This window comes from Branchiostoma lanceolatum, chromosome 16 (genome assembly GCF_035083965.1).
Source record: "Branchiostoma lanceolatum isolate klBraLanc5 chromosome 16, klBraLanc5.hap2, whole genome shotgun sequence".
Classification (NCBI taxonomy): Eukaryota; Metazoa; Chordata; class Leptocardii; order Amphioxiformes; family Branchiostomatidae; genus Branchiostoma; species Branchiostoma lanceolatum.
In genome coordinates this window covers 10697629-10723707 of record NC_089737.1, presented here as the reverse complement: position 1 = coordinate 10723707, position 26079 = coordinate 10697629, and the positions used below count along the sequence as shown (strand labels likewise).

The 26079-nt window shown below is 39.9% G+C and overlaps 1 protein-coding gene across 1 annotated transcript in view; it reads left to right on the top strand.

The window, feature by feature from the left end:
• The first annotated feature begins 6626 nt into the window (after positions 1–6626).
• Positions 6627–26079, top strand: part of LOC136422221 (potassium voltage-gated channel subfamily KQT member 1-like) — a 118217-nt gene continuing 98764 nt past the window's right edge. Inside the window, exon 1 of the mRNA XM_066409867.1 lies at positions 6627–7282. Within this exon, the coding sequence (XP_066265964.1) occupies positions 6945–7282 (338 nt within the window). The 5' untranslated portion in view covers positions 6627–6944. The remainder of the gene's footprint in view (positions 7283–26079) is intronic.

The window sequence follows — 26079 nt, the reverse complement described above, 5'->3', positions numbered from 1 at the left end:
TGCAGGATATTTGATGTTATTTCAAACCTGACCTTTGAACCGTAGGTCGTGTATCATGGCGGCAAGAAGGTGACAGATGTCAGTCAAAGGCTTGAAGACCTCGATCTGCTATGGGACAACATGATGTTGAAAGTTAATTTCAGGGTCTTGGAAAATGGAGAAACTGTCGCAGAATCCCCAGAAGACCCAAACAAATTGCTCTTCAAGGTACAAGACGCACAAACTGGTGCTACAGGTGATTCTTCACATTTTCTGTCTTATTTATTTAATGTCAATGGGCTAAATACACCTGATAAAAACCGAAGGCTTGGGTGAAAGCTCGAATTGAGAGTGCCCTCTTTTCCTTAGTCTAGAAATGTGGAAAGCGTCTAGCTAGATAATACACACACACACACCGCACACACGCAAACACACGCACAGGCATACAGTGTGTGATGTGTGCCCTGTGTATGAAAGATTTCCCATTGATAATCTGTTCCTGTTTCTAGGGGTCGACATACAGGTGACCGTACCAGCCGGCAAGCTGAAGATGACTGTTAATGAGTATGACAACATGGATGACGTCATGCGAAGGCTCCGCAGGGTGTATGCACGTGTGGTAGGCTTTCAAACTACACAATAACGCACGTTATAGAGCATCAACAATCTAAATTCAAATAAATGGCACTAATTCCTTAACTTTTATGGTCACTAAATGCAAAACAAAAATCACCAGCAATGTGTAAAACAATTCTTGATGCCTGTCAACTGCTTCATGTATATAAAAATGTACTGTATGAAAATATGGACGAAGGTTTCACGCATTGCAATGATTCACAGCTCCAACTGTAAGTGCCAACTGGAAGATCATCTATGATACTGTATTAAGCTCGATACTTTGTAAAATCACCAACACCCTGTTAAGACTACTTTTACAATCTCCAACTACATTAGAACGTGATGCATGACGGGAAGGTTTTAACGGACCTGACCCAAACATTCCGTCAGCTGGGAATCCAGGCTGGTGCGCATGTGCAGCTGAAGTCTTGGGACCCAGACAATCCACCTGTTGTATCAACTATTGAAGGTTAGTAAGACTCCAAGATTTGTCTTAGTTCATGGGTTTGTCACCAAAAAAAAGATAATGGCGGTTATGTTGCACCAGAATGTTACTAGAGCGTCAGGCAAATATGGCCATATCTATTGTGAAAGCCATATACTTCCAATCTTACACATACATATACAAGAGCGGTTTACAATGTTTGATCGATCATGAGATGATAATCTCAAAGGAACCAACAGTACAATTATCTATTCCATCTTTACACGATATTCACATTTAAGAAGAATAAACTTTTTCCTTTACATTTTCACAGAAGTCAAAGAGATCGAGGATGCAATAGAATCACTGATACAAGATCTTCAGGTATCGCTTCGTCTATGCACTCCATACATTTTCTCCGAGAAAAAACATGATGTCAATTTTCTTCGTTAGTTGCTGAAGTATCGAGAAAAGTAACTAAGATGTTTAACTATGAAAATCATTCGGTTGTACCGACTTTATCTCAAGCAACAGCATTCAAACATTTTGCTTATTTCTTTGAGGATACACTTCTGTTGAGCCTTTATCATTTCTATATATATTATCTAGTAAATTCTAATTATATGTTATGAAGCTGGTCTATAGTGAAATTGAAAACACACTGATTAATTTGCTTAATGTTTCAGGGAGTCGAACAAGGGAATGCCGATTCAGACACCGAGAGTGAGGAACAGACTGAAGAAAAGAATGACTGGTAAATTTTACAAAGCTTGAGGAAAAGTTGTGTCAGTTGGGCGAGATTTTAAGAGATATCCGTAGCTTTCTGGTAGAAAGTGTTTCTCAATTAAGTGGCCTAATTGAGGGTTTACAACCGTCTTTTTTTTATAATTATGCAAAACTATTCGGGTTTATAATCTGCCTGTTTCTCCAGGTCCGCCGTGCGCCGTATCCTGTGGCGTTACCTGGACCTCCGGGATGGAGACCCCGACATCCCGCCCGAGGCCCTGAAGATGCTGATCCGGGGGGTGGGGGAGAACTCCGTGGCAGGGGAGGTGTTACAGACCATCCTGGAGGCCGCCTTGGAGCGACAGGGGGAGGGGGGCGCGGAGGGGGCTTCCGGTGGAGCTGAGGGTGCTCTTTAGGACGGATTACATACGCTAGTGGTTTAACTCCGTTTTACCGCTATTCCTAATGTACTTACATATACGTGAAGAAACGCAGTGTTATTAACAATTAATTTGGAATGATGCAACAGAGATATGCAACAGCAGCAGTAGAGAACATTCCTAGTATCAGCCTCAAGAACTTTGGTGAAGGGAAAAAGAAATCCACTGCAACAGCAGTAGCGCAGAGAGAGGCAGCTGAACACACTTCATGAACCCGAAATGATGACATTGCTGATAAAACTAACAAATGTAATGTATTATGATATTGTACTTAGTACATTGCAGAAAATGTTGTTTCTCCTGTTGCAGACGCCATTAGGGTATAATTCAAATCTATGACATTGACTGATATTGAATAGAATGTAAGTTAATTAGCTACGCGCCACCTCGGCACCTATAGCTAGCTACGGTGTGTATTGTAACACTAAGTTTTATATTTCCTTTACTTAAGAAAATCGCAAGGATTATGACAACTTTGTGTTTAACTGCGCGTTACACGTTCTTCTATGCATATAAATAAGCATTATCAGGTACTATACAGCACTGTCAGATGCTATACTGCAAAAACATGCAGTCAATGTGTCCTACAGATCGTATCTGATTGCATGTTAAAACATTTTTAAAACTAAGCCCCAGTACCTGATTGGCCGGTGTCCCAGCGATTTCGCACCCCCCTGATTTTGAACCCCCCGGTGCGAAATCACTAGGGATCTCGAACCCCCCGGTGCGAAATCGCTAGCGATCTTGCACCCCCCAGCTAGGGATCTCGCACCCCCTCCTCGAACCCCCCTAGGGATTTTGACCCCCCCCCAAATATTTCGAAAGGTGCTCTGTCTGTGCAGCGATTATATTTAAAACTGCATTTTAATATAATAAAGCCATAGTTTAATGTGGTAATCGAGAGTATTACAAGTTGTTGTGTCTGACAGAACAAACATCTAAGACTAATGTAACGCTACTAGTATTTCAGCACAGCGCGATGATGGTGACTCTCTATGCACGATGATTCGTTGTAATATTCTTCCTTGGTGCCATGAGGAATATACGATTAGTTCATAGTTTTATTTCAGTGGTCATAATTGATTTTTAAAATTATTTTAGAGACTTGAATAACATTTTATCATACAAAATTATCTCACATATTGAATGGATGACGGGGGTTAAATAGGGTTAGAAAAAATTATTGAAGCCTGGTCCCGTCGGAAAAATGAACGCATATGATATTTCTGAGTAAGAATTATTAGTTATTTAATGTTAAAAGCTACGGCATAAAAGAACAGAATATCGCCACCAGGATTTGAACACACGAACCATGACTCCAGTTCAGTGACCCACTTCGTTACCACTTCAGCCAACAGACCATTATGAATGCCGTAACAGAACACATACTATAGTATATATGGGGCTAACAAATTTATTTTGGGGGGGGGGGTGCGAAATCCCTAGCGATTTTGCACCCCTGGGGTGCGAGATCACCAGAGGGGTGCTAAATCGCTAGGGATTTCGCACCTGGGGGTGCAAATTCACTAGTGATTTCGAACCGGGGGGTTCAAATTCACGGGGGGTGCGAGATCCCTGTGACACCGGCACCTATAATTTAGGTCCTAAAATGATGTTCTAAAATTTGACTCGACCATTAAACTAAATATTGCGGCAAATCAGATGAAAAAAAATGGGGCGAATCTTCTCTGCAAATGAACCCTCCTAATGCTACGGCCCCATTTCCAATTCGGGGCCCGGCCGGCCTGGTTGCGAAACGAACAATAAAAAATGCATATCAAGAAAATAAACAATTAAAAAACATGACATAACATCATCAAACAGCAGATAGACGATCCGTCCACTATCTCTATAGTGTCTCCTACCACAGCAACTGATGCCCAGATTTCACCTAAAGCCCCACCAAGAAAGGGTTTTCGTTGGTTTAAAACCTTGTTTTGCGTCAACATTAAATCCCCATCAAGCTGCATCAAGAGTATAATCACCGTACTGAAGTGTCAGCTAGTGATCCGTGACGGTACTGCAACCTTGAAACTTTCGAAAGTTCCAAGGGAGCTGTTTCGCCACAAATCACAAGACGGCGCTTCAGTACCATGACTAAACACTTGATGTTCAGTTTTGGCTATATCTGTATCTGTATATGTATAGTCGGTATAACCGCCATTCGGCGTAACACACCAGTTGTAATCATACAAAGCTTTATTCTAACCCTTTCTCAAATTGCTATGTTACTGCTAAGGTTTAACGTTATCTTATATAATTAAGCCGCGGCAAGTAAAATCTATACATGACATCTTCTGCAGACGACAAATTTAAGTTTTCTTTTCCGTATGAGGTGAAAATAATGAAAATGAAAAGCAATATGGGAGCAGATATCATCCAAATATAGAATTTACGTCCTCTGACCCTGGTATTACTAATTAAGATGAAGTGAAACATATAACCAGAGGAGCCAAGTGTACAATTAGTTTGTACAACGCAAACTCCAGCTGTCCGGGGGTTTCTGTCTCCTCCAAGGCGGTTACGGGCGGCTGGCTGACTAGAAGCGCGATTAAATTAGGCTAGTGTACAATCGAATATGATATCTATTCCTTTTGTTGAACAGATTGTAACATTCAAAACTAGAGTTCCACGACCCATACCTTTGCCGACTGATCTTTTCGAGTGGCATATCACAAATGTTTCCATTTATTATGCAAATAAGGACCTCATTTGCATGGGTTATGTCAGTTGATCATCTTCTCTATCCAAATAACACAAGTTGTTCAAAGTATGAAAGTCTTATCTCAGCAAAGAAGGCTATTAAGTTTAATAGTTGTTGCCCGATGATACATTGTACCGTGTACAATAGTCGTGCAATGAATGTTCTTCTTCACTATGTCTGACCCGGGTCAACCAGAAGATTGGAACTAAGTCATAGACGTCACGGATGTCGAATGTGAATACAGATTTGTTAATCAAACTAGCAAAATTATCGAATATGACCTCCATAGCGTTGTTGAAATTGGGTCATCCGAACACTGCAGTAAGCAGAAAAATATAAAGTTACGCCCATCAGCACAAAAAAAAACAAAAACAAAAAAAAACACGCAGTATCAAACATCGCCAAAAATAATTACTCAGGCAACTGGATGAAATAACGATAGGACTGGGAAACCAGGTTTTATACCAAAACTTCCCAGTCCTATCGTTCGTTAGTCACTGACGAAAGACAGCGGCCTGTCTGAAACGTCTGACTGTTTCAAAATTTTATCCAGTTGCTTGGGCGTATCTTACTACCTGGATGTCTAACCTTCATCAACGTAATATCAAACGAGGAGTCATTTCTAGGAAATGGTTACCACAAAGTATCAATTTGTGTCGTTTATCAGTACTTGTGGTTTGGTCAAAATTTTTCTATTCCGTTTTTTTCTTCATTTGACTGCTGAACATCATCAAATTCCTTCCATTTTCCAAGGCAAGGTCTTTATACCACCACGTCTTCTGTCATCTTTCAATATTAAAAAAGACGTGCAGCAACAACAACAGGAGTTCGGAGACCTCACCCTCATTAAATCAGGACCCCTATCGCTCCACGTTACATCGCTCGCGAAAGGGATGTGACGTGGAACGATAGGGGTCCTGATTTAATGAGGATGGGAGACCTCGTAGGTCCATGAAATATTCTCTATTCTGTAACAGAATAAAGAAATATTCTGAGTATGCAAAACACTCTCTCCAATTTTCATGGAGAAATCAACCTTTAGTGTGTTTTCGTGCTTTCTGCAGTTTTTGTCCGCCCCGTTAGTGGCGTCTTTCCATGTTCAGCAGCCGTCTTTTGACACACAGTAGTAGTAATTTCTCGCCATCACCCCGACATTATTGGCAAGTCCCCAAAGACTGTCTTGTAACGCCCGGTATCTTGTAATAGACCTGGTAATCTCTAAGTAAATGTTAGAATGTGAGTCAGTAACGTTTTCTAGATCTCCCGTTTTTCTCAAGGTTAATTTTTTTCTATATCTGCCCCTTTTCAAACTGATAACAATGCACTTTCCCCCTTTCTTCGCACCTTCAATATGACGCTGATTGGTTGAGATAGGAAGAGTTCCTGGCGTTGATTGGTTGAGAAATGAAACATCGTTCACGCTGATTGGTTGGGTTGACTCACTGATAGAGATCTACTTTTTCACTTATTACGTGAGCTATTCTAAAGTTGAGCTGCCTTTTGACAACAAACATGTTTCATGTAATCTATTAGTAGCCGTGCTGTTGCAGCTATCTTGTCTTCTTTACACAAAAGATGACTGCATCGGTGCATCATCTAAGTTCGTGAAGATCTTGAGACATTTCGGTGGGAGGAGGATCTTGTGAGAGCGAGGAGAGGCCACTTGTCACTGAACCGTCGGGGCAAAAGGACAGATTTTTGGCGGGAAAATCTAGCCACGAATTCCACGAACAACAAATATTTTCTGCGCGCAGTCGTCTGCTGGAAGGTTTGCTGACGGAAGAAAAGCGTCTAACGGCGCCGGTAACATTTTCCTGACCAGAAGCGGCCTTTGACCACCTCGGATGTCGTCTGCAACGGGTGCAGCACCGCAGGCGTGAGCTGACAACTTCCAGGAATCCTGTCAGCTCACAGTACACAAACAATGTCGCTCACGAACAGTCCGTGTGGCCAGCGTCTGCTTCTGGCCGTCTCTACATACTCCTGCCTTTCCAGTTCCTTGGCTGCAGACATCTAGACTCCTGAAGGAAGAACGCACGTACTTTGAGTCAAGATGAAGCGCAGCGATAATGTAGAGATGGGGCCCATCAAGTGTACCAACGCCAGCGGGGAACTCGTGGCCGGGCAGCGGCGGCCGAACCACGCCGACCGGGAGCGACCCCAGCCCGACCCCGCCTCCCGCCCCAGCGTCTCCGCTGCTTCTCAGGCTCCCTTCGGTGCTGAGGACGACAGCAGGGGGGACAGAGACCGACACGTGCACACGCACATCCGCATGAAGTACAGCAACTTGTACCCAAACAAACCCGTGGTCAGGACTAGCTTCCAGGGAAAGGTCTACAACTTCCTGGAAAGGCCAACTGGCTGGAAGTGCTTCGTCTACCATTTCACCGTGTAAGTACTTTTGATTAGAATCTTCCGTTCTTATCATTTTGACAACTCTTGTTGTTGTAACAGTGGGGATCAACCTCCACTAATTGACCAGTCCAACTGTGCCGAACCTTTTAGCCTAGTGGTTAGCGTGTTGGATTCCCAAGTCGTGCGGATCGGGATTGGCGTACTCTCCCCTTTGGGTTTTTACAGGAAAAGTTACATTGTTAACGAAAGTCTATTGTGACATTTTTGCACTTTCCTCTAAAGAATGGAGACTTTCAAGTTTGCCTGACAAAGGAATATTAGATGATATTATTATCATTATGTATGACAGTATGACTCATGAGTCAAGTATTCTCTGTCATATTTCTGAAATATTACAAAGCAGCTAGACTCATTTGGGAGGTCCGCTCTATCCTTATAACATTGATTTGTATTTGCTTGATATGCTTTAGGCTCATGGTTCTTGCTTTTGTTTCGTTATTGGTTTGTAATGTTTGGAAATGGACAAGAATTGATGCTCGCGTTGATGTTATGCATAACGGTTATAAGCGTCATTTCGTCAACTTGATAGACAAAAATCAGTGTTATCAGTTTAGATTTGCTCCTTGAAAAGAAAGAAATTAGCCACAGAATGCCATACATTCCCAAGGGAGCAATTCCCTAACACCCCTAGATTTCTTAAGCTATTAATTGTATTAGCGCTTGACATTTTTAGCTATCAAAAGGACTTATTAAACATGATGAAAAAAATGAAGAGCCAGAAAAACACCTGGCTTTATTTTTTTTAGCTATACGGTGGTCAATTTCTATATGATGATGGGTTGAGTGTATAATTCAAGATTTAAATATTTCATATCAATTTGGTATCAAGTTTATTTCAGTATTTCAATATTCTTTGCCCTTAACTTAAGTTGGTATATTCACTACTGTCCTATCTGCCCGGTGTAGAGGTCTGTTAAGGATGACTGCTTTACCTTACCTTTACACTTTACTACATTTTGGATATATTCCGAATTGAAACGGTTTACATTTGCGTCCGCGATGCAAACTTGCACCCCTGCAAAAAAATTGAAAATAGAAATATGGCAAAACATTAAGAATAGTGTTTCAGCGTGGAAAAAGCAAAACATTCTATGGCAGACATCCAACTCACCCCACTGTACATTAGATGCACCTGTTTGTTGAAAATTATTGAAAATACAGTTTTTAGATATTTTTTTTTTTTCAGTACTTCTGTCAGTCTTGAAAAAACAGACAAAAACTGAATAAAGGAAATCAGGGCATTTTACCATACTGGAAAATTGTTGAATGTCACTGAGTAACAATTTTCTGAATTGGAGGTGCTGATTTTTTTTTTTGAATTTGGGAAAAATAGAAGAGGCGAAGCCAAGAACCAACAAATTAAATTGTTGTGGCCTTCAAACAGCCAGCTGACAATCAATGTGGGCGTTTATTTTGGGGAGAGCCCTGATGTCTGTGGCAGGTTCTTTTGCAGGAGAAATCGTATTGCTGCCCGTGGAAGGCGATTTCGAGAACCAACAAATGAAATTGGTGTGGCCTTAGTTCATGTAGTGTGCTTGCTTCTCCCCTAGGATTTGGATGAGATGACACTTGGATGGTTTCAGGCCAAAAGCTATGGCTAACACCATACATTACTTTACATTTTATACATGAAGGTTTTTTATATCACTGGCCAACACGGGGGCTTCCATTGACAAATCCATACATTTGGGGGTCGCACACATAAAGACATTTCCTTGGATAGTTCTGAAAACATCAATTTAAAGTCTTTAGAGTGCACTAGATTGCTAGGACTTATCAAATATTGATACTTGATTTGGTGTAATGAAAATTTGATATTATTATTATTACCATCATGTGTTAAGTTTAAGAGTATTCAGTGCTAGAGAAAATGAAATCTTAAGGCATTTTTATAAAGGAACTGATGATGTACTGTATAGTGGAGTATTCTTGGATACAGTATCTGTATTGATGATAAATAAGTGCTGATCCATAGAAATAGTATCATATTCCTTAGTTTTCTTGATATTAGCTTTAGACCAGTACAGATTTTAAGGTGGCCATTTCCTGGTGCTAATTTTGATTGCTTGTTGGTGGCATAGTCAAACCTGCCCAAGAAGACCACCTTCGGGATCGATAGAATCTGGTCTATGTGGACAGGTGGTCCTTATGTATATATTGCTTTTTCTGATACTTGAATTTCAAGAATCATTCTATATACGTGTGCAATAGCACCCATGTTACCCTGATTTATAACAAAAATATCTACAGTAGGTGCACCAGTGCACCCACAGTCAAATGTTAGGTGCACATTTCTGGGTGCAAAAAGGTGCACAAAAAATTGCACCCAGTATTTCAAGCCCTGTCTGTGATTGTACATTTATTCGAAAATTCCCTAATTATCCAGTGTGTGGATAAGCAATAACATGACTCACTACACTGATTAATTGAGACAAGTGGCAATTATACTGCTCAAGGGACTCTCCTGTGATCACAGGCCGATCATGAGGAAATGTCCTTACCTACATATGTATAGTGAGGTGAAAATAATCCCTCAAAGGTGACTGCCCGGGTGATTTAACAGATGAATAAACAACTTCCTTGCACAATTCGCTGTTGCCAATTAGCCCCACTTTACAGGCAGATATCGGATCGGCTTTACGCACACCACCGGAAAGTGTTGCAGGGCACCCATCACCCATCCTTGTGGCTCATTCTGGCACATCACAGGCCTTTTCCTTCTGCCATGTTTGTGCGTCCAACTCCCACGCTATGTCCTAGTTAGCCTGACGTTCCGATATCACGCTTCAGTGTGTTGAAGCGGAGGTACATGTATCGTACAAGACTTAGTACTTAGGAGCTGTCATGGAAAATTTTCTAGACATCAGAAAAAGCCTTTGTATGACCATTAAATTGCTCTTTACATGCGGGAAAAAGCTACTCAGTCGCAGTCTGGATATTGCCAGTGAGTCCTTATCCCCAAGTGTGAAGCAGGCCTCAGATGACTTCAATATTGTTATGTCCAAGATAAACAAAACAATGGGGCTGAAATTTGCAATTATGATAAAGAAAACCAGATATTATTTAAGATTTTAAGTGTCAAAATGGGCAGTTGTAGCAAAAGACACTAGAAGGAAAAAATGGTATACTCACCAATCAAAAACGACTTTAAGATTATCAAATGATATAATTGTCAGCTTTACTTTTCAACTTGTATTTTTTTCAAATCCATGCCTGAGGGTTGTAATACAAATGATGGCATACTACATGAGTAGATGAATTTATCGATATTGATACAGAAGTACAAGTACTAGTGGTGTACTAATAACAACTCTTTCTGCACGATATTCATGTGTCAGCCTAGCCTGAGTACCAGCCTCCGTAGTGACCGCTGGCTCAAACCTTAGCAAGCAAATTTTTTTGAGCCAGCGGTCACTACGGAGGCTGGTACTCAGGCTAGGCTGACACATGAATATCGTGCAGAAAGAGTGTCAGCCTATTGACAGAATCTATGTTTCCCATGATACGAATATGCAAGAATGTAGTGTTGAGATTAATGTGAGGGTAAGGATACTGCTTTCTCCCAGAGTAGAGAGTTAATAGCACCCCCTGACACCTGTGGGTCTGTATCTGTCTGTGGTGCTGACTCCAAGGTGCTAATGGAGCCATCTGATGGTACTGAGATGAGAGGACCGTGATATGTTATGGTGTAAGATGTTATCTCCAGGGAAGTTTGCTCTGGTAAGGTGTCTTAATGGTGGTTTTGGAACGGGTTGGAATTTTCTACGTCTGACAGATTTATTTATTACCTTCGCCAAAGAGGTTACTGAGTGTGTTTTTAGTGCCATTTGTTTGTGGGGTTTGTTTGTGGATGGATCTTTATGATATTCGGTACATCATGTCTGATTCCCAATGGATCTGCATTTGATGCTAGATCAAGTCAGGCCATAGCAAGTAAATTTCATGGATGACAGACTCTGCAGACTCCAAATTTAATTTGAGAGCACAAAAAAAAGATGGGGAAAAAAACAGGATGCCAACATTTTCAAAAAGGCAACCATAAATGTTGTAATGGGAGTTAAAGTGACAAAACATGGCATCACAGCCAATGAGTTCTTTATTACTGTATTCAACTCTAAAGAAGTGCAGAAAGTGACTGTATGGTTGATAAGTACATGTATAACATATCTATCATTATTAACTTACCTATTAAAGTTGTCAACTACACTCAAGGCTACCACACTAGTGACGCTTCTACAACCACCAAACTAGTTTCCATGCAATGATATTTTAAAAATTGCTTCTCATGTGCGTACAAATATACTGACTAGTTTTAGCTACAAATACAATTATGTAACTTTAAAATTGTACATCGGAAAATATAAATTTTGTAGTTAAATTCGAAGAACCCCAAGTTAGTCTGTTATTTTGTTTAATGCAACCAGCAAGCAAAAAGAGTGAATGGGTCATGAATGAATGAATGAAAGAATGAAAGAACTAGAGTTCCACAAACACATTATCTTCGCCAAATAATCAAGGCTTATCATGGAGAGTGATTAATATTTACGTGCGTATCACCCCCTGCAAATTTGATCATGCACCATACCATTTGGAAGTTATGATGGGGCGAATGAGTCCAGTCTAGATATGATTAAAAATCATTTGGTGGTACAGGACTAGTATATGTGTAGAGTGTGCTGATATATGTTATAACTGGTCATGAAAAAATATGAGTATGTTGATATTATATGGGCCACAAAGGTTCGATATTGCAGTGTTGTAAGTTGAAAGTGATGATGACATAGTACAGTCAATATATATGAATAGAATAAATCTGGCTGGTTGTTGACGTGTTTCTAGGTGTTTTTAGGTGTTTTTGTCAGGCTTTCTATTTTGTCCCTATTTCGTTATGTCGCCAACCGTTTTGAACAAAAAGGCCTAAACTGAACGCGTTAAACCAGCAGGACCCACACCTCTGCTTGGAGAATAGTTTATTTATTTGACCTACAAGTACGTTTATGCAAGGCCATCTGTTTACATGACCTGACACTGTCCCATGTCCCATTGAAATGCAGTAGGCTAACAAACTTTCCTTACTAATTATGCAACTTAGCTCCTGATTTGCATAATTAGTTATTGATAATGTAAAGCACAATCTGAGCTCTCTACATACCAAACATCAAGACGATTTGTCAACCCCTTCTCAAGTTATTCATGTCCGAATGTCAAAGCAAAAACACCCGCTACAGTTCTTAACAAGCCGCTAGGGGGCCCAAATTTACAGAACTTACTTTCTGTGGCATGAACTATCTACCACACAAATATCATGACCATAGCACTTTCAGAAAATATGCCCCTAAATTTGGAAGCTCCGCTGCAGTACCTTAGGTACCCGCTAGAAGGCCCAATATCGAACTTGACCTTCCTTTCTGTAAACCCTACCCATCGACTAAATATCATACGGATCCATCAACAGCTTCTTGAGTTATGCTGGCGACATACAAATACACATCCACACAAAGCCCGCTGCAGTACCAACGGAAAATACCAGGGGAACCATTGTTGAACTTGACCCCCGTTTTCACAACATCTACACACCTGCAAAAAATCATGAAGATCCATCAACGTTTCCGTCACTTTTTTTGCCTACATACAAACACAAAAAAATGTAAAGTCTGCTGCAGCACTGTTGAAAAACGCAAGGTGAACCATTTTCGAACTTGACTTTTCTTTGCACAACCACTACACACCTACCAAAAATCATAAAGATTCATTGAAGCTTTCTTGAGTTATGCTCCTGACATACATTCAGACCCACCCAACAGATTTTTCAACCGAAAACATAATCCTCTCCGAGTACAAGTACTCGGCGAAGATAATGAAAGAATAAATGGATGTCAAAAGCCCAATCTTGACTGTCCAATTTAGCAGATCGACCAATGATAGTATGGCAATAATTGGTTCCACCAATGAGAAAGTGGCGCCATGTCCGTCATTATTTGCATTTTTATGTGTTTATTTTTCATTTCTACATTTGATGGAGGTGGGCAGGGCCATGGGATTGGCTATAGATTACAGTTGCTGTGCAGAAACTCTTGTAGAAAGCCTCCTCCCATTGGAAATAAGATTTACAATACACACTTTGTCAAGCCCATACAAAAGATGCAATTGCTTGAAAACGTTCCTTTGTGAACTATCGGGGCTATGAAAAGAATTGTGCTTTACAATTTGTATTCAAGCAGGTCTTTTATGGAAAATCTAACATGGTAACACTAAATGTAACAGGTGTGAATTTCCCAAGGCCTGAGTCCTAGAAACTATGAATGTTTAGAAGTTAATAGAACAATGACAGCCTTGCAGCATGAAGTGTTAGACTCTACCAGTCTCCACGGGTCGCTGGGAAAATAGTAGAAATTGGCCAAATAGAGTCAACTGTATGAAGGGAGTCGGCTATGGAGATAGGGTCAAATATTGCACCTGCTCAAGGGAATGTTATCCTCCATGGCCAAAGTCTCCCGGCAAATGTTCTCTCTGTAGCCGACACGGTTAGTCTGGTAGAGACTAATAATTAAAGTGTTTCTCTATTCGTTAAAGGAGCAATTCCTATTTCTCTTTGCCTCTTGAAGGCTGTAAAAATGTCTGCTGTGCTGGACGTAGTGAGCTGCAATCTTGTGATCTGAGTCGTCCGTACAGGAAGATTTAGTGCTGCCCGTCAGTTGGGTCTGTTACACCAATTCGTCTTCTACCCAAACGCTGATAGCCAGTAAGAATGTCTGTGTTAGTGGACGCCGGCTTGAAGCATGAGGCTATCATCTAGTAAGATCAGGAGACTGAAAATGGTTCAGCGTCGACTTTGGCGATATAAATAGAATCTTCGTGTGGACAAGTCATTGACTTGAATGTAATAGAACCGAACACAAATTTCTGTGCGAAGTTCCTGATGAAATGAAGTACAGAAGAGGAGTTCAAAAATGCATTCTGGATCTAGAATATGTAGGTCCACCAACCTACATGGAATTAAGGTGATACTGGTGTATGACTACTATGAGTTTGGCACTCGAGCTCGGACATGTTGTAAGGGATTGCATTCGTCATTTCGGATGGTGACGTAAAGCCGGCGGCCCCGTGTATGGGGGAGCTTTGGGCGTAAGCCTCAAGCGTCAAACCTCTGCACATAAAAGAACCCAACTCACTTACCGAGAAGAGTAGGGGTGACCCGGTGTGCCTGGCCGAAAACGTGAGCTGTAGCAAAGCCGCATTGCACTACCACTAGCTACTTGAAAAAGCATCATGCTTCACCTCAATTGAGGATGCCTGCTTTACCTTTATGGCACATGTTGGAGAACACCTTTATCTTTCAGTCTCTAAGTCTTCAAGTAATGCTCAGTGCAGTGGTGTCAAATGGCCAAGTGGCTTAGGTTAGCGGACAGGAGACTGATTTCTGTCACTCCGGGTGCCGGTTTGCACCATTTTTCGAATGCCTAAAGTCTCAATTTGGCACAGTCTACTGGCTAGGAGATAGTCCTCGCTTAAGTTCAGTTCAAAGTATGATGATCAGAATGCACAGTGTATATTGAACATCTGTTTCTGATTGATACCATTTTTTCTATCTATGTGCTTGTCTATGTATTGGCCTAGATATAGGGAAACCAGGTTATGGCCTTATCTAGGGGTGGGTACTGGTACAGAAAATAAATTCAGGTCCAGGTCCAGAGGATCAGGTCCAGGTCCAGTACCTGGACTTGATTATTGCAGTACAGTAACTGTTGTACTATATCATACATGTATATTGTGGGACAAGCAACAAGTACAGGCCTCTGTGAGTGTGAGTGCTACAAATTACATGTATGTTCAAATTGTATATTGGAACGATAATAGCTATTTTCAAAGAAAAAAAAAACGATGATTAATAATTAACATACGACATAATTTAGCTTTGAACAAAGGGTCACTGGACGGGCAGTAAATGTGGCCTAATCCTGAATAGCAAACAAATATTGCAACAATTATTGAAACAAACGACATCGCCTATACATCAACAAAATTCTGAACACATTGAATTACCGTGTCTTTGACATCTGTCTATTTCATGGACAGTACCAATTATCACTTGTATAATCAATACGAGCACTTGTCCGCAATAACACTTTATTCAGCACAACCATTATTGGTGTTAATTTTCTAATCGGTCCAACAACCGGTCCGCCGATTTTTTTTCAGACCGTTTTTGTTTTAACGGTACCCATGCCTTGCCATTATGCATTATACATAGTCATGTAGATTATCATAGCTATTAGAGCAAAGAAAACAATGATTAAAGCCCTGTCAGAATGCACGACCTATTGTGTAGAGGCTTTCATGTACAAAGGTTAATGATATAAAGGCAATACCAAAAGATTATGAGAAGGACAAAGACTTTGGAAACACAAAAGGTTAAGTACTGTCCTTCTCTTTCATACAATTCCCTATTCGAAGTACCATCAATAAATTATGTAGAAGAATATTAATAGACTTGTCCATTTATAATCATACTTTTTTTATGAGCAAGCTTTACCTCTTTAACTTTCCAGATGATGTACAGTAAATGCTTTTAAGTTCGCAGGGATTTAATTTCGAGGGAGAAAATTGAGTGTTTGCTATGGTTTTAACTTCGCAGTTGAAACAAGGGGGTTAAGGCTGGCAGAAGACGGAACAAGCAGTTTTGCAGTGGTTTTAAGTTTGCTGTAAAAACTAAAAAAGGTCACCACGCACATAAAACCACCGCAGCAATTGCAGCATTTACAGTAGGACACCCGTACAATGCTTAGATTTAAACACAAATATCAGTGCCTCTAATTGTGCAGACTTGCTGTCATTTCTATACATTATGATTGTTTAGATAGGAATACAACATGTCAAAGATTCAGATGTTATCAATATATATACTGTAATTCTTGATTTGTTAACTGTAACTTAATTTTAGCTGATTTAGCGGTCACTAGGCAATAACTAAAATTTCATCATCGCTAGTGTTTGATCACTAATATTTGAGACAGTAATGTTTGTTTCCACCATTAGAAGTAAGTGCCGTGACCTACTCCATTTTTCCCCAACCGCTATATTTTCCTACCGCTATATTAAAGTGACGATTTTACAGTATACAGTACCGGGTGTTTGGGTTTTCTTCAGAATTTGGTAGAAAGCCGCAATTCAACTCTTTTTATTAACCTAGAGTGTATGATTACTATGAATGCACTTACTCGTAACGGTACACAATTAAGCCCATTGGTCACTATTAATCATATAATGTTTTTCAAAGGTCATAGGGAGGAGTGACTTCCCCAGGTAATTCATATATTATCAAAAGAAATGATGATTCCTCCTCCCCCTAGCCCGACCTGTCGAGGGGGCTAATTATAACCCCTGTTTGCATAAGTATTACGACATGTATGGGCTCAAAATACTTTTTCTATATTTCTTGCAATTAGTGCTGCATTCCCTTACTCATGTTCAGGTTCAGGTCCAGACTGACCAGAGGTTCAGGTTCAGACTTATAATTCCAATGGCATATGTGTGTGATAGGAATACATGTAAAAATGCCTAAATTTTACATGCAATTAGAAAAATATACATGCAAAATTACACAATTATATAGTCAGTAATAAACACAAAAACTCGTCTTTTTCAAGTGCAAGTTTCGCCATCTATGGGAGGTTTTAGATGGTTTAGAATAAAAAGGAGAATATCATGACTGAGAGAACTGGTTCCCGATGTTCAGTTTTTTTTAAATTGAACCTTTATGTTTCTAGTACAAGTCCAGTTCCGGTCCGGTGTACAAGTATGCAGCATTATTTGCTTGTCTGCCATAATACCAAGACTGAATTTTTTTCAACATTTTGCATGAAAATGTGTATTTTCTCAAGTGGATATGGCATAAATAAATCCCGTACCACCCAAGGCTCCATCTCAACGGTGGGACTGATTGTCCTTCGGCAGAAGGGCTGGAACCTTGGGTAATGGGGATCAAATTACCCAAAGTCAACACCACCTAGCAGACCTAGATAGTGCTGCAGCCAAAGGTGATTATACATGCCACATCATCACCATTTCTCTGTAACACTCCTGCTAGATGTGTTATGGGAAATTTATAACACTTGTACATTTATTTGATCTACATGTGATATATCAGTAACGTGTTTATAAAGTGCTGTAATTTTCTTCACTTGCAAATTCTTTATAATTATAACATTGTTGATTATGATTATAACAACAGATATCAATTAGGATTCTCATACAAGAAAATGGTACTACTTCTTATCACGTTTTCAAACCTTCTCTCATCTTTTAGTCACTGACGACAGACAACTTGAATGCTGTCTGAAAACGTAACTCAACTGTCTGAAATGTCTGACTGTTTCCAAATTTTATGGAGTTGCTCCTTGAGTAACTGTTGCCTTGCGGAATAGAGATGTATATGGTGCTTTACAGTACTTAAACTGTTCTGAGTCAGTGAAACAGGCTTTACCCAGAGGATGAGATAGACTTCAGCAATGCTGTGATTTGTCATGCCGTGTTAGTACTGCCATTTCCCAGGCCCCAGGGCTGTGCCTCCCATGGTACGTGTATGTATGGTGTACTTACACAAGATGGGTGCACTCCACACTATGTGTCAAGAATGCTGTAAATCATGACAAAGTTCCCCTTTCTGTTCCAGCTTCTCTAATGTTGTCCAAATCTTTACATGTACGTCTGGCTATATTCAATCTTTTTCTAACAGTAAGTGTCTCAGACAGAAGAATATGGAATTGAATGCCTTCCTTTGACTCATGGTTGAGCTTGCTTAAAGATATTTTGGGTAAATCTAAAACTGATCAGCACAGTAAACAGGTTTAGATTTGTGATGAAGTGTTTGGGCATCCAACCGACCGACCAAGCAACCAACCAATCACCTGTAATATGACATCTGAAGCATGTGCCGTAAGGGAAATGTGAAGTTTCTGCATAAGCTATGCAAACGAGGTCCTCATTAGCATAATGCACATTTAGTTGTATTCACCTTTCCTAAAGCTACCTGCAACTGTAGTATGACATCCATAGCATTTACAATAAGGGACATATATTAAGTTTCTGCATTAATACATATAATAGAGCTGCCACCCAACATCTAGTTGTTTTTTTGACAGAAGAAGAAAGAAGAAGAACACACCATCAAAAACTATATATTTCTCCCATACCCTTTACCGGGTATAGGAAAGGAAATATAATAATGCAGCCTGTTTAGATGGCTATATATAGGAGGCCAGGAACATAAAGTTTAAGGTGTAACAACGCTGTTGGCTCAGCAACCTAACACGACAAACTAAAATTGCCTCAATTACAACTTGCTTTCAGCAATTTATCTCCCAGTTTTGCAATCCCTATACCGAGGTGCCAAAAATACCGACAAACACAGATTGGTAAGGGACACATAATTAAGCCTCACAAAATGTCAACTTAGATTTCATGGATTCCTCCTGTGTTATACTATTACTGTTATCACAGGAGTATTCAATTGTATCTAATAACACACGCAGGGAGGTGTGCTCTGAAATCAAAGATTTTTGATACACAGGAATACGAAGAGTTACCGCGTGTACCCTAATTGTATCAAATGGGCGTATTACAAGAGGCTACAATTTGGGTTTATCTTGTAGCTACAGACTGCTCGGTTGGGATAATTTTCTGTGACATGCGATACTTTTCAACAGCTAAAAGTTACATAAACTTTTATCACAGATTCAAATGACAGGGGAAAGACTCAAAGAGTACTGTGTCATCACTCTTGTCTGCTTCATGACCGTTGATTATGATGATTGTTTTCATAAGGATGACAATTCTTTGTAAGATGGAAGTGCTAATTTAAAAAGTCAGAGTGACGAAAGTTGCTTATTACTATTGTTTGTAAAAAAGTGTGATAGATTTTTATGTTAAGAGGTGCTGGAATTTATTGTCAATATAAACATAGTCCTTGTCATGAGCTATGTGTTATTTTTTATTTGCATGTACTATGGTGTACATGTCTTTAAAGTATCAATGGGTAAATGTAATAAGTTTAGTTTGAGGATTATCATTTGCATGTTTCACAAGTATGTTTTTGGGTGAGTTTCTTTAAATTTTGAGGTTAGTAGATCGAGATCTAAAAACGTTTGTTCAGTGGAAGAGAAGCGTCCTTCCAAGTTTTTAATTTCTTTTCTGCCTCAGCCAATTATAACAACATACAAACTTATCTAACTATTAATCCTTGAGAGTACTTGAGATTGTATTCAGGAAAGATGGACAGGTTTTTGTATTAAACTTTGCAGTACAACTACAATCTTTAGTTTAAACGTGTGATGCGAGAAATTGGCCTAAACAGCTGAGAACTCCTGTGGAAATCCATGTTGACAACTTGTTACAATATCTATCCTCACAGCTGGCACAAAAGTATTAGCACGTAAATTTAACAACATCCTGTGAAACAAACCAATTTAACCACTCTACCACATGTGAACGTGGGACGTCCCTGTAGCTCAACTGGTATCAGCCTCACAGTTGAGCTCCTGGTTCCAATTAGTTGGTAACTGGGAGACCCCGGTCCCAATATGGGAAGGTTATCCTGGTTGGGGCTGCACCAGTCTTTGAAAAGGGACGTAAAATGGGGGTCCCATGTTTGAGGAGATGCCTCACTAGTCCTTGATAACTGTACATAATCTTTTGGAAAATACAATGTAACACCCCCTAGTTAGTTTAGTGCTCCTTTAAATCAATTGTGCACACAGTGGTAGAACCTCACCTACCTGCTTATTGAAAAAGGTCAAAGTGAAAAGATTAGTAAGGCAACACAATTTCAATTTTACGGATGACATACTCTTGAGACCCCTAATTTGAAGCAAAAGTGCAGAAACTGATTTGCCTCCACATCAGATCCAAAACACATGCATGCAAGACTTAGTCAGATTTTATTGGTAAATTTTTATGGATTAAGAATTCAAACCGAAAAGTTTCATCAACCAAAATATTTATTGGATCTGAAGAAAACATTAATCAATGCATTTTGATAATATTAGGTTATTAAAGAGACTTTATGTAATTACTTAAGATGAGAAGAAGATGTAATTTGAAGGAGTCTGATGGATGGATTATAATAATCATAATAACATTTTTTTAAAGTATTGGCTGAGATAGAGTGACAATGGAATGAAAACTGTAATAAGATTAAGAAAGCAATAGTCGGACATAGATAGATATTAGCTTGAAAGTTCATCTGTGTTGGTAGAACTAGTTTGAACTGTAATTTCCAACACAATTTCAGTTTGTAGTTCACCTGTTAAGTGGGTTTTAATTTTACATTTTTTTGTCTTTATGTATCCAAAGTATCCATTTGGCCAAGTGTATGTTTACTTTTTAGAATTTTGCCAAGATATTATTTGAGATATTAGAACCTGTCTGTTATTTATGATCCTTCTTTTTATGTCTTCTTCTCACTGACAGGACATCGAGCCACCTAAACTCCCCCCGATCCCCTGGGAATATATCATATGCGCAGTATGATATAATATAATACTCTCAAGGAGCTCTATTTTTAGCTTTCAAAAGACGCTGCACAGATTTATGACTCGGGCCCAAAGCGGTGAGCCTCCCTCCACCATCTATCAATGATAGCATCATACTCGCCTAGTCACACTTCTAATTCTAAACCTCTGCTTCCTGTTTTTTAAAGATCTCTATAACTCAGCTGTATGCACGTACATGAGAGAACTTACTCAAACACCCGACATCCGGATTAAGGGACAATAAATGGGTGGCAGAGCTATTTGTCATCTGTCTTTCTTTTATCAATGTTATCTTAGCCTTCTGTCATGATGAATTATATTCTCTCTGGCCTTTACTTTGCTTTATCATGTGTTTCAGTCTCCTACAGGAGAAAATGGTGTATAACTATGAATTCTACGTGCTAAAATTTCTCTTTTCCTTTTTTCTAGTAAATAACTGCTCTTGTCCAAATGTTTGTCTTTTATATGAAATATGATATATGATTTAATTATTAGTTGGTAGTAGGAACTTGGTACTTTGTTTCCTATAATTCCATGTAAATATAAGATGAATGATTATGTCCAAGAATGTTATGCTATTGGGTCTGTGTATTTGTGTGTGTGTGTGAACATCATAATTTATGAAGCTGTAGATGGATCTGATACTTAGAATATGTGGGAAGGTGTCGGCAACATAAAGGAGAAGTTTGATTAAGGACCTCCTAGCAGCGTTCTATGGTAATGCAGCCAAACTTTCGGGTTTAATATCTCATGATCATGAACCTACAAGTATGATCTTGTTTTTTTTAGTGGTAGTAGATAGCACTTAGTTGGGCCTGTGAAGAAGTTAAAAGGTTTGGGCTACCTCCAAAAATAATACATGTATATTGCTGATGAATCGCTTATTATCTTCGTCTTTCTTCTCGGGTGGAGATTTCTGAAAGATGTCCACGTTGACCACACAGGCCCTGTGGAGGTTTTGTGTGAGTTTTTGATCCGTAGGTCCTAACTGCAGATGAGTGTAAAGTGTAGTATAGTGCTGCGTACCTAAATGTATCAATGTTCTTATAGCTCAACTGGTAGCAGCTTCACAATTAGTCGGTAACAGGGAGACCCGGTTCAATCCTGGGTCGTCATGTTTTTCAGAACTGTTGTCAGAAACACAACATAATTTTCCTAGGCCTATAGGTAGGTTAATTTGAAGCACAGACGTATATACACTACAGTTCTGTTGTTTCCTATTCATCATGACTATTAGTATGTATCATTAATTGACATGTTTTAATTTTCCCCATGTCTATACTTAGTGCAGTTTTCCACAATGTGATTTGTCAACTTGACGGATTTATTTTGCCCACAAATCCCCCATGACGCCATGGCACCACCTGGTTGGCATCATTAAGTGCGGTGGGTTTCTCAGCTTGAGATAAGGATTAGCACACCAAGGCTGGGGCTAATCCCACATTAAAGCTTGGAGCGACATGTTGAAACACGTTTGCACAGGTATGATGAGTAATGAACCTATCCCAAATGTGGCGTCTTCAGACTTCAAAATACTGTAAGTGCCTTTAAGTAAAATGCATGGTTTTTATTTCGCGCTAAGGCGAAAATGGGGTGTTCGCAGTGGCTTTAAGTTTGCGGCAGCGCTCTAGTCACATACTGCTACAGTATTGGACAATAATGTTTGCGGTGGTTTTAAGTTCGCGGTGAAACGGTCGCCGCGAAAACCGCGAACTTGACACCACCGCGAACATTTCTGCATTTACAGTACTGAGTGCACATGCCTCTGTACGCACCCAAAATAGGAGCTGTGCACCTAACCTTTGACAGTGGGTGCACCAGTGCACCTACTAGATGTTTTTGTAAATCTAATATTGTATACTAGTACACAGAATATTCCTTTAATTCAAGTACAGTATCAGAAAAAGCGATGAAATCTTTGTTGTACTTTTAGTGAGCTACAGAATTGCAGACTCAAGTTTTCCAGAGAGGCAGTAGGGTTTATAATTGATTTATTGTGTTTTGCTATCATTCTTAGTAATACCACCGTTCTTTATTTCCTGTTGTACACCCAAAATTCTTTCTGTGCACCCAACTTTCTAGGTTAGGTGCACCAATGAATTTCGAGCCCTGGACGTAGAGCGGAAAGGACATAGATCTTGCGAGGGCTGTTCAATATGGCCATACCAATTTGATTTCTTGATTCTCGGCTTTTAAAGATAATATTAGATTGGAATATCAACATGATAACAGACTCTGAGGGGAAAGTCGGTACCATGAATGATACACAGTTTCAGGGAGTGAAAATATGTAGTCTGATGTAAGTTTTTCTCCCTGCCCTGTAGATCTGTTTTCATGATGTCCGCTTGCTGAAATTTTGATTTTTATATAAAAATGAGAACAAAAAAAAGGGATTGATGTGGCCTAAAGATTTCCCCTGACCCACTTCCAGTAATAGGAGGAGTCTGAAATCTTACATGCATAAAAATACATATCTCTATAGGTCACCCGTCTATTTTTATTTCCAAACTCTTACCCGGTAACAGTTTCTATTTTACAGCTGCTAGAGTGAGCTAGGGTGTGAGTTGAATTCAGACTGAGTGGTCTGAGCAGGGCCCTGAATATACAACAGTGTTTGTTAAATTTCTTCAAAGACCAGAGAAACAAAACTTGAAAATAGTCTCCCTAAACCTTTAATGAACATGTACTATTCAAGACCGGTTGGCTGAATTCAACTGGTTCCTATATCACACCTCACTCCATCCTAGCAGCTGTAAAAAACTGTCCAAATTTTGACAGTACTGTAATTTAGAAATGTTTGTGGTGGTTTTGATTTATATTTTCCCCACTTACCTCTCCACTACAAATTCATGACAGCAAAATATGCGTTTCTAATATATTACTAATTGTACCGCAGAATTGTTTTAACTGCGAATTTAAAACACTACAAAAACACCCTGTCCCTTTCTATCGTGAAATTAAGTCCCACTGTCCCAGTGAAAATAAATGAATTTACTGTATATAGCTACAGGGCCAAGGGGTAATAAAACAACACATAAGTCACAGCTGGAAGTGTTTTAATAACAGAAAAGCAGGTTATCAGTTGATATGTTATTTCATAGATAAGAGGATTATCATAGAATGATTTATGTTTTGGCAATGTGTAGTTAACAGATGTGACAAAGAGTTAAGATTCTTATGGCTTTATCAGGGTGCTGATGTCTTATAATGCGCTCGAACAGCTAATGCTCAACAAGTCACAAGCCAGCTGGGTACGTGTTAGCCTGAGTACCAGCCTCAGTAGTGACCGTTGGCTCAAAAAAAATCGCTTGAGCCAGCGGTCACTACGGAGGCTGGTACTCAGGCTAGGTACGTGTTCCAAATTGAGGTCGTTGACCTGGGGTAGTCCAGCTATCTATGGACTATTCCACTCAAGGGGGTGTCAGTCTGTAATGCTGCGGTACCTGAGAAAGCTGCTAGGGGGGTCAAAAAACACAACCATAAACAATACCATAATGTATACACCTAACGTCAGAGCTGAAGGCCCTTCTCAGAGCTAATAATCCTTGTCATGGAGTTCAGCACCAAGGACAGACATAGTTTTTACTTACTCAGGTTTTTTTCAAGGAGGGGTTGCTAGTAAGACCTTCCCTTTAACGTGCTTGAGGCACCTCCTCAGACATAGGTCCCCCATTTTACATCCCATCCAAAGGATTTTGCAGCCCCAACCGGCTGAATTTTGTGCGACACATCCACGACTGTCCAAAAATGCTGTCAATTTGCGGTGACGACCTCGCGTGACGACGAATGTCCCTTCTGAACGACAGTGTAGCCCCGGCAAACAAGATGTCCTGTCCCAGGATTTGAACCGGGGTATTCCAGTTACCAACCAATTGGAACCAGGAGCTCAACTGTGAGGCTGCTACCAATTGAGCTACAGGGACATCCCTTCAAAAGTGCATAATGTGTACACCCAGTTTTGTAATTTTGTGCCCTGGGACTTGAAACAGAAGTTTCCATACTAAAGCCCTGGTGACTGACTGTTGATGGGACAGGCTAGTGCTGCTATGGCCTGTGGATATCTATCAGAGGATTAACTATCAGGCTGGGAGGGGTGTTGTACTCATCTGTCATCCTGCAGTAGAGAGCTGTTTCCACCCCGACATTTGATGGCCCACAACTTTTAGTCACCTTGGAAGGACACATACGCATCCTACTATTAGTCATGACTAGATAGATGTGCTTAGAAACTGGGTTTTGGTATTTGCACAAACATCTTGTAATTTAGCAAGCTAAAGGAAGACAGATTCTCTGTGAGTCACATACTGTAGAAAACAGACAATTCAGTATTTCAAGCCAATTGTGCTGTCCGTCAGTACTACTAATTATAAGGAGAACCTCTCTTTCTGTCAGTCAGTCTAAAAGGAGAATAGGGGTGGGATAAATCCAGTATTTCTTGCTGTGCCCGTGTCCGAAAAAATGGGCTGGAAAAAATCAGTGGACCAGTTTTTGGACTTTGAGAAAGGTTACACATCCAGGTAGTAAGATACGCCAAAAATAGTTACTCAAGCAACTGGATAAAATTTTGAAACAGTCAGACGTTTCAGACAGCATCCGCTGTTTCGTCAGTGACTAACGATAGGACTGGAAAACCAGTTTTAATATCAAAACTCTGCAGGGGTTCATCTAAATCAGGAAAAAGGGGCGCTGCGCCCTCTTGTTTCAGCCTAGCGCCCCCTTGTCGAATTCAGATTTTAGGTTAATTTCCAGCGTACAGCCTTCACTCAGCGATCGATTCTTTCAAAAATACATAGAATTTGCTCCCTCGCCTGTGTGTGCTCCCTCTTATTGAATTTTTCTAGAAAAACCCCTGCTCTGCATAGATATCTTAATGAGGTTAAGACAGTTTTTGGACTGATTGAAAGATGGTCACAAGTTTTTGGGCTTACTGGGTCCAAGAAAACAACAAATCATTTAAGGCCAAAGCAGAGCAGATTTAGCGAGCTATCATTTCTCTCTTTCTAATGTGATACCTGTAAGTCATATTTAGGTACCCTCCCCTAACCGTGAATGCTTTACTTGCCAAACAACCAGCCAAGGAAAAGGTGGATTTCAGGTACAGCTACAGAGGAAAGCAAATAATGTCTCGGTGCAGCATTTGTTTGCATAACAAGTTAAACTGCCTAGGGTATAATGCTTTGTAAGACTAGGCTCTTTTTAAAAATACAATCTGCATAAGAAACAACTCAAAGGTTTAATCCACAC